At 41.3% G+C, this 10,165-nt stretch overlaps 1 protein-coding gene across 1 annotated transcript; it reads right to left on the bottom strand.

Annotated features, from left to right (window-relative positions):
• Nucleotides 1–212: 212 nt before the first annotated feature.
• LOC308280999 (GTP-binding protein 4-like) lies at nt 213–6,436 on the bottom strand. The gene is made up of 4 exons (XM_080721044.1): nt 6,344–6,436; nt 4,109–4,273; nt 2,549–2,638; nt 213–1,236 (listed from the first exon to the last, which is right to left on the bottom strand). Exons 1-4 carry the CDS (start codon nt 6,392–6,394, stop codon nt 1,207–1,209), a joined length of 336 nt encoding a protein of 111 aa, XP_080577170.1. The 5' UTR covers nt 6,395–6,436; the 3' UTR covers nt 213–1,206.
• Between the last annotated feature and the right edge of the window lie 3,729 nt (nt 6,437–10,165).

Below are 10,165 nucleotides of genomic sequence, written 5' to 3' on the forward strand. Positions count from 1 at the left end.
GAGGAAAATAACATCAGTATTCAACTGGGACGTTGTCTAGTAGTGGAGGAGCAGGCAGGTTGTTCACAGCAGGAGACTGCAATGATAATAAATAATAATACATTTTATTTGTAACGCATTTTATATTTGTGACAAATCTCAAAGTGCTACATTCAAAAGGTCAACGAAACAAAGCTAAAAACATTTAAAAGGATACAACTCAGAAAGGCATTAAAAGCAGTCTTTCTAGGCAAATGCCTTGGTAAAAAGAAACGTCTTTAGTCCCCTTTTAAAAGCCTCGACTGACTGTGGTGCTCTCAGGTGGTCAGGGAGGGCATTCCTAGCAGAGGAGCAGCTGAGCAGAATGCCCGGTCCCCCATTGTCCAGAGGTTAGTCTTTTTGCCCTTTAGTGAGTTTGTATTTCCAGAGCGAAGGGAGCGGGTGGAGGTCGGGGGTTCAATGAGTTCTTTGAGATAGGAGGGAGCGTTGCTGTGGATGCATTGGTGGGTAAGGAGGCAGACCTTGTATAGAGGGTATGCGCGTGACATCACTGTTGCTGGAAGTTATGTGGGAAGTGGGAACACGCCTACTGAGTGGCAAAACACTAATTTCTGCCATTGACAGCCCATACATCCAAAAAGAAAAGTCCTATCTGATTGTATTAAACAAAGTTAACTCACCAACATTGCGGCTGTACTGAAAGCTTGAATTATCTTCTTTCTATCTGCAAAGTTTTTGTCACATAAAAATCCACCATAGGCATGCAATGAGCTACTTTCTGTCAATACATTCTGTGCAGGTTTTTATTTTTCCAAGTGTCAGAGTTTGGAAGCACTCGTTTTCTACAACACAACATCCTGCTGCCTCCTGCATTATGTGCAAATTAGAAGCAGGTGCTATGCAGGGCCGTTGAGTGATTTGCAACTAGCACTTCCAAACTCCAATGCTCCATGCTGCTCAATGTTTTGCCACTCAGTCTAGATTAGGGGGGACGGGTCCCAGTGGACATGCATACCCTCTATTCTATCCTGAAGGTGACAGGGAGCCAGTGTAGGGAATGAAGTAGGTGTGATGTGGTCATGTTTCCGCACTCTCATCAGGATCCTAACTGCACTGTTCTGGATGTACTGGAGCCTCTGGATGCTCTTGCTAGGGATCCCGACGACAAGTGTGTTGCAGTAGTCTAGCCTTGAGGAGACTGCAGTTCAGGGAGGAGAGAGATGTTCATCAGCTCCCGGAGTACTTTCTCTTGACCACCTAGAGGAGAGGGAACATGAGCATTAGTATTCATACCATACCCATCACATAGCCATGCCCGACTAACCTTCTATCACCTGTGTGGGGGAATGCCTAGTATTCTAGTGCAGGGGTCTTCAACGTTTTCAGGTCAAGGACCCCTTAGGGGAATGAGAGACGAAGCAGGGACTCCCACAACATGTTCATAGATTCCATATAGTTCCATTGTTTGACAGCACGATCATCAGTGTATTTCGGATTCACGTCAATATGTGTTTTCAGATATTTAACCACTTGAACCGTCAATATTTAACGAACTTGACCTTTCACTCTGTACTTAGTCTGCTCTTTTTCCACTCTACACCAAAGCTCTTTGCTGAAAATAGCCGATCTACAAGGTCACAACGCCTCGCAGCGTGAGGCGTTGTGAGCTTGTTGATCGGCTAGTTTTGGCTAAAGTTCTCGATTATGGACGCTAGGGTTCAAGTGGTTAATATAAAAAAGGAGAAAACAAACTTTATATCACTCAAAGATTTGGAGGACCCCCTGTACTAACTCCGAGGACCCCCTAGGGTCCCGGACCCCCTCTTGAAGACCCCTGTTCTAGTGTTCTAAAACTGTCCGTGAGTTCCAGTTTAGAAAAAAAAAGGGGTAAAAAAATAACTGTGCTTCCGGTAGTTGGTTCCGGTTGGCGTTGCATTGTTGCATTGTTGTTGTTGTTTTCTTTGCAAATCAATTAGTTTAGTCTTGCTAGTCGTGCAACACTAGAGAGTGGCAGAGTTGTTTGTGTTTTCATTTACTGTACTGTCGTACAGTTATCAAACAGTTTTATAAAGTATCGACTTCCAAATGCCTTTGTTTACAGGGTTCCCACACACTTTACTAATGAATTTCCAAAACTTTTCCAAACTTTTCCAGAATATTTAACCCAATTTCCAGGACTATATAACAATAATTCAGCTCAATAACAGGTTGCTTACTCCTATGCGCAATGCCCAAAGACAGGTAGTGTATACCAGTGGCCCTGACGAGCACTAAGAGTTGAGGAATTTTGTATAACACTGTTCTATTGTCAAAATAGCAGATCTACATGATCGGCTATTTTCACAATTTCTGCCTCTAATATTTGACAATTTGGCCCATGTTTAATTTGTCATTTCAGAGGTATTAACAAAATCAATAACCAAAGACAACGCATAGCTATTTTTTCCAGGACCTTCCAGGACCCTTGATGAATTCCAAAACTTTTCCAGTACTGGAATTTTTTATCTTCTAATTTCAAAATATTTCCAGGAATTTCATGACCGTGGGAACCCTGTGTTTAGCAAATTACCTGGAGCTCTGTTTTCCACTCGTTGACGACCTCTACATTCTCTAAGATGTGCTGCATGATTGGCTGTAGGTCGAACTGCTCTGTAGGAGTCTGTAACACATGAAGCAAAAACAACTAGAAGCATTCATTCATTCAATATTTATTTATTCTCAAAATTACAACTGAGTCGTTAGACTCATTTACAGTGTCGTCGAGCAGTACATTAGAAGTAAAACATCAACAACATCAATGTTGATAAACAAACAAAACAAAAACACATTACATTTAGAAATTGAAATATGGAACAAACAAACACTGTTTAAAATACTGCTTGCAAATACAATTCCATATACTCTGCTACATCCTTTATTTTAACCACAGACAGGTTCACTGAACCTGTGTTCACTGTCAGCCCAAATCTGATTATTATTATTATTATATCCAGAATGGAAATAATTAGCATCATGGAATCATCAGATATAATTTGGTCGAGTGAAATGTGATTTAAAATCTGATTACTAAATGTGTGTTTCAATTTACAATTTAGGCATTTCGCAGACGCACTTAAAGGGGAGAACCATCCATTTTCAAATTGAACTGTCATTAATATACCTTTGAGTTGTTATGTGGAAATAAGAAAAAAGTCCCCCCCCCCCCTTCTGTGTTGCCTAGAACTGGAGGATTGACTGGAGGGTTGCTATTATACAGTATTAGATATTATCATTCATTGTTCATCATTATGTGTTGCATTCCTAAAACATCACAATACTTCTCTGCTCTATTGATAAATTGGATTCGGGAAATGTTGGATAATCACACCGTTACTAGTCAAATAGAAAATCATTTATTATAAAAGAATCATGTCAAATTGAGGACCGATGCAGCATACAATCACATTGATGTATATGTAGCCTCAATCAGATTCAAAGCCTTGTTGTATCTGTTAATGAAGCTTCCTAGCAACAAATAGACAATCTCAGAGCAGTAAATTATGCATGGCTCACTGAATACAAAACACACTGGGAGGATTTTCTACCAGTGCAACTAGACAACGAGGGCAATTTAAAAGAAATGTAATAAAGTATTACACTACACGGAGGAAAATATTGTACTTCTCCATTACAATTCTTTGAGAACTTTAGCTACTAGTTACTTTGTAGATTTTGATTACTATTACAAAACATACACTATAATGAGGGAAAACTGAAAGTGGAGTCGAATTTATTTGTATAGCCCTTAACAAACTGACTTTTCTTGCCTATCGATTACTCACCGCATGGAGACTTTTCGAGAATTCATGGATTTTTTGGGTTTTGTCGCATTCCTTTGCCAATAATTTGATCTCCATAGGGATTAGGGAACAAAGCAGGCTCTTTGTGTTTCCATAAGGAACCACTGCTGGTCATCAAATTATTGGATTAGGAATGCAAAAAATATACATATATCCATGAATTCAAGTCTGCATGGGGTGAGTAATCGATAGAAAATAAGTTATCTTTGGGGTAAACTACTCCTTTAACCACTCACATGAAAGGTAGAGAAAGGAGAGGGGTAGACTTTGTGTCTTTTAATTTAACTTACAGTACATCCAGCCTGGGGAAGTCGTGAGGATTTGGGCGTGTCTGTCAAGGTAGTTCTGACTCTCCGCATGTACTGTAGAAGTGTAGAATGCTGGATCTGGTAATGTTTGTGCACCACTGTGGGAGTCTTCCGCTGAGTTTTAGATAAAGTCAAGTCGATGAACTCCTGTATGGAGGAAGGAGAGCAGCATTAGATGGATAGATACATACCTTTATTAGATGGGTGACAATGATGCTTGTTGCTGTCCCGGTGAACAACTAGCAATGCTGAACAGCAGCTACCACTTTATGTCATGGTCAGAGCTCATGATTTACATTTAATCTGAAAATGTACAATTACAATTTACAATGTAGGCATTTAGCAGACGCTCTTGACTTAATCCAGAGCAATTTACAATAAGCAGGTAATACATCAATATAACAAGCAAGATAATATGTCAGTACATGTCATCAACAGCAATACAACAAATGCATAGGAATATCAATCTAGAAAAACAAAAACATAGGTAGACCACGCATGTAAGCAGTAAAAAATACTTTTCTAAAACCTAAAAAATGCTATCTAACTTCATGTGTGGTCATCGAGGGAAGGGAAGGGTTACAGTAGTGCTATGGGTTTAGTTTGGAGTCTGAAGAGGTGAGTCTTCAGTCCACGGCGTAAGCTATGGAGTGAGTCTGTAGTTGTAAGTGCGACAGGGAGTTCCACAGTTAACCACTTGAACCGTCAATACTTAATAAACTTGACCTTGGCTTTCACTCTGTACTTAGTCTGCTCTTTTTCCCCTCTACACCAAAGCTCTTTGTCAAAAATAGACGATCTACAATTCCACAATTTGGGGGCCAGGAGGGCAAATTGTCTAGGATGAGTGGATTTTTGTCCTGGGTTTTTAGAGAGGATTCTGTCAGCATCCCTGTGTTGGAGTTTACATCTGTAGTTTCCACCTTTCCAACATTTTGCAAGCATAGGAGTGGGCTCATAACTGCTGTAATAAACACGTACATTTGATGCTCTTTTTATTCTCTCTTTGCTCTAACATTATTATGCTATTGTTATTATCTAAGCTGCTGCATTGTCTGAAGGAAGCCAAACCAAAATAAGTTTTACTCTTATGTACCAGTATTAAGATGTAACAATAAAGTACAACTTTGATAACTCGTAAGTGTCATAAGTGGACAACAGACACCCAAAATGTGTGTAAAAAAGACCTCAATGTTCAATGGTTATAATTTAATGTACAGTCTGTATACCAATACTGGAACCCAGTTGGAACACATTTTTGAGTATGTATATTAAATGTTTGAGTCCGTTTGCATTTAGCATGCCACAGGATCTTTGATGATGTTTGTGTGTGTAATACTGTGTATGAGTGTGTGTGGATATTATTATATACACAACATAATTCAACATCAATAACCGATCTGAGAATTTAAACCATAGCTACTCTATTACATGTTTACAACACAGTCAAAAGCCACATCATTAGACAGCATGGCATGCCACTACATTGAAGTTATACATTTCAGCCATTTGGAAATAGATAATCTACAAGCTCACCAGCGTTGTGAGCTTGTGGATCTGGTATTTTTGAAAAATGTATCATTTTTGGAAAACTTGAAATGGAACATTATGCACAATGAGTACTTTATCTTTTGGTACTTTAACTATATTTTATGCACAATGAGTACTTTATCTTTTGGTACTTTAACTATATTTTGATGCCAATACTTTTGTACTTTTACTCACATATATTTTGAAATCCGAACTTTACTTGAAACAGTACTTCTACACTGCATGATTGATACTTTTACTTGAGTAAGACATTTGAATACTTTTCCCACCACTGTTTAAACATCAGTGTGTTTCAAAGTGGATTCCAGGGACTCTGTGGGTTCCTTTAGCAGGGTCTAAATTGACCCATACAAGTCTGTAACTCTGACAGTGTACAAATAGAAACATTGGTTCCATGTCCATGTGTAGGCTACACTGTCAGAGTTAAGGGGAGACCTTGGAATGTAAACGTTTGAGATACACTGGTTTAAACGTCCGTTCACATCAACGCACTGATGATATGGTGTGTAATAATAATGTGTCACAACACTGGTCTGTGTCTCAGCTGAGCTCTGATGACATCACAGGCATTTAATCCACATAAAGACCGTTCAAATTACAAAACCAACGCAGCGGCATCGCCTCCGCCGCGGTCTACGAAACGCCAGTGCGAACGAAACAACGTACCTTTGCCGTGGAAACCACCATAATCTTCTTGAAGTTGTAAAGTTGTGCCATGTTGTTGTCAGGACTGCGTGGCCTGCCTGTCAGCTGTTGTTGTTGTCCTGACCGGAACACAGAGGAGCGGAGGAAGCGGGGTGTTAGGGTTTCCCTGCACTGCCCCCTGGTGGACATATAGTTTGGAAATGTATAGAAAATAGAAGATCTACAAGCTCAACATATCACTTCGCGAAGCATTGTGAGCTTGTAGATCTGCTATTTTCAAATGGCCGAAATGCATACAGGGCTGAAGTGGTTAATGTATTTTTTGTAATAATAATCAAAATCTACAAAGTAGTCTACTAGTAGCCTACTTTGTAACTACTAAAGCAAAAAAAAAAAAAAAAAAAAGTGAAACAAAAAAGTACAATATTTTTGTCTCTGAGTGAGCCTAGTTACTTTTCCACCACTGGGTAAAAAGGCCAATCTGTTTTAGTTATTAACATACATTATGAATCAATGACCCTATCATAAAATCTAAATATACAGGTAATATCAATCTGTTTTAGTTATTAACATACATTATGAATCAATGACCCTATCATAAAATCTAAATATAAAGGTAATATCAAACCACTTTCAAAGTGTTTCAGATCGTCATGAACCTGACAGTTTGCGAGCTTTTGGAGCGGACCAATGAGCGTGACGCGCGAGCCAGCCGCGCGCACGCTGATTGGCTCTGCGCTGCGTATAAACTCCGCTCAGACGCAGAACGGGCAGTCGCGCAGTTGATCGCAAGCCCCCAGAACCCAGGGCTAGATTTGAAGCAGCCCCGATGGTGGCCAAAGTTGGAACTGCAGCCTAAACGCGCATTTTGGTCCCGCCCCCTCCACTCCTTCCTGTGAGCGGAGAGCAGCGTGACGTCATTTGTGGTCTCGAATAGTGGCCAATTTCCCCCAGAATGCACCTGGATTAGCTACATGCTAGCACGTAGCCGTTGCTTCAAAACGCCACTGAGCACTTGCATTGAAATGATAGTGGGGGCGGGGCTCGTCCGCTCTCTATTTTATATATACTCTATGGTTGATCGGACAGACGGCGGCCGCGCGCAGCAGCAGCAGCAGCAGCAGCTGCAGCAGATCAACAACATACCGTTATATCAGCACAGTCGACGAAATCAATGACATAACGTCTCTGTTGTCTAGAAACCTCATCTCCAAGCTTCAAATTTGGATTTTCCCCCCCCCCCCCCCTGCCTTTTCCCTGCTTCATCACACAAGACTGTCTCACAAAAGTAGTGAAAACAGCAGATCTACACTTCCCCCCTCCACTAGTTTAAATCATTTTTTAAAATGATAAAAACGAACGGTTTTGGACTTGATTTCCACCCCGACAACAACGATGTCCTCCGGCCTCCGACCATCAACTTGAACTCCTGAAGGGATGAACGATGCAACGGCTCGTCTCTCCACTGTCGCCAGCAGAGGGCCCTCCAAGCGTAGGAATCAATCGACGCTCGTTCACTTGGCTACTAGACCTGTGAAATTCACATTTTGGTCACAACTAAACAGGTAAATACTAGTTTTTGTTGTTGTTGTTGTTAGGAATTCGGCACGTTTATGGTTTATGGTTATGTGGTGTTTGTGTGTTTACATTTAATGCTAGTAATTTAGCCTTGGAGGCCACACATCACCATCGACTTTTCAGTTGATCACGGTCATCTATCTGGTCGTGTGATTCGTGTCATATTTAGCTTAGCTAGCTAGCAGTTGCTGCCGTAAACAATCACGTTCAACTGTCGTCCCCATTGATTCCCAAAGCCTATTTAAAACAAGACAACTGATCTCTGTGTTGAAACCCGGAAGTTAAACGACAAAACGTTATTATTTTTTAACAACATTGATTTAATTAGCCTAATAAATGTTAATATTTAACGTCAGTTGTAATAATATCAACGTAAACGTAACACTTTCAAAACGTCGCAGGGGCCCGTTGCTTAGTTGCTATGGTTACCGCACCGTGTGTGTTTTTGAACTTGGCGGACCAATGAGAGTGACGTGCGCCGCGGTGACGTCACTGCGGTGAAGGTTCGGGAAACTCCGGGCGCTTCCGGTCACAACGGGTCGGGTTGCCATGTCCCCTTATTGTAAGCGACGTTGGACTTGTTTTTCCTGTACATTTTGTAAATGATTGGTACTTGTTAAGTTGTTATTTTTCAAAAGTGTGAGCTTGTTTGATTGGCTGTTTATCTTCAAAGCGTTCGCGTTTCCGCGGGCCGTTGCGCCGTTGCTATGGTGGTTGCTATGTACAGTACGTCACTTCATGTGGCCTGTAGTCGCTTGTTTTCGTGGACTTGGTTGCTTATTTCACCAGCTAAATCTGGCAAGTAACGCTGAGGAGGGCGCGGCGTGATGATGGAGTCGGAGTCAGAGAGCGAGATTCAAACTGAAGAAGATTCAAGAGGAAATGAAAATAAAAGGAAAAGAGAAGGAGAAAGCGCAGCAAGTGATGGAAATGACGCGGAAGAAAGTTATGTTGTTGGAATGAGAGCTGTCAAGAAAGTGGATGGGATCTTTAGGGATCGGCACAGTGTTTCAATGTTTGTCGGGAAGAAAATAGGAGAGGTGAAATCTGTTCGAATTGCTAGAAGTGGATTTGTAGTAATAGAGTGCAAGTCAGAAAGGCAAATGGCGAAGGCATTTGATAACATTAAGAAGTTTGATGGACACAGAGTTGACTGTTTTGAGCTTGGTGGAAAAGCAAGGAGTGTGGGCGTCATAAGTGGTGTGCCGCTCTCAGTGGAGTTGGATTCATTTCGTGACCAGATAATCGTACACAAAGTAAGGAGAATGAAACGTTTCAGAGAAGGGAAAAGTGAGGACAGCCTGTCGCTGTACATTGAGTTTAACGAGGAGCTGCCAGAAAGGATGTATATTGACTATGTTGTATACAAAGTCAGGCCATTTGAGAGAGGCCCTCTCAGATGCTATTGTTGCCAGGCCTACGGTCATGCTGCGGCCGTATGTAGAGGAATCAGGAAATGTTCGAGATGTGGAGAAGAGAAATGCAAGGATGAGTGTACAACAGAGAGGAGCGAGCCAACATGTATACACTGTAAAGGGAAGCACTATGCAGGGGCATCAGTTTGCCCTAAAAGAAGAAGGGAAGAAAGTATAAAGAAGATCCGAGTTGGAAAGGGAATTACCTACGCAGAGGCAGTAAAGAGAATGGAGGAAGGAAACAAAAGGGTGATTGAACATGAGGAGGAAAGAACAAAGAGAGCAGAGCAAATTTGCATGGATAGGAAGCAGTTTCTGGCGTTTATCGCCATGGTGGTAAATTGCGCAATGGAAATTAAAGGCAAAACGGAAAGGATCAAGATGATACTAGAGGCAGCCAGGAGATTCTTGAAGATAGATGACATAAGTGGAGAGGACTTGGACAACCTATTGAGGGAAGGATTTGCTCCAGCCCAGGATGCTGGGTCTGGGGTAAATATGGACTAAATATGGAAGAGGATAAAGGGACTTTGGGGGGGATGTTATCATTGGACAGGTTTTTGAAACGTGTCGCATAATAGTACTCAGCTATAAATAGTAGTGCAAGGAGTGCACTAGATACTCCGGTATAGTAGGTGGCGGTATACACCTTACGGTTGTCACCCGCCATTAAACCAAAAGAAGAAGAAGAAGTAACGCTGAGACCACGGTAGCCATAATGAAGGGAAAATAATCAAAATATTAAGCATCTACTCGTTTAAATCCACTGGTTCTCAAACTGTTTCATGTCAAGGACCCCCAAATTGACAATTACTAGCCCCCATGTGAAAAGATAAGCCAGGGACCCCCA

The sequence above is a fragment of the Nannobrachium achirus genome, assembly GCF_963921795.1.
Source record: "Nannobrachium achirus genome assembly, chromosome: 3".
Classification (NCBI taxonomy): domain Eukaryota; kingdom Metazoa; phylum Chordata; class Actinopteri; order Myctophiformes; family Myctophidae; genus Nannobrachium; species Nannobrachium achirus.

What these genes read in the sequence shown, in the direction of transcription:
- LOC308280999 (XM_080721044.1), bottom strand. Translation starts at nt 6,394, where the DNA reads ATGGCACAACTTTACAACTTCAAGAAGATTATGGTGGTTTCCACGGCA. An exon ending in TTCCCCAGGCTGGATGTACT is followed by an intron (nt 2,639 to 4,108) that starts GTAAGTTAAATT and finishes CATGTGTTACAG; the next exon opens with ACTCCTACAGAGCAGTTCGA. An exon ending in AGTGGAAAACAGAGCTCCAG is followed by an intron (nt 1,237 to 2,548) that starts GTAATTTGCTAA and finishes CCTCTCCTCTAG; the next exon opens with GTGGTCAAGAGAAAGTACTC.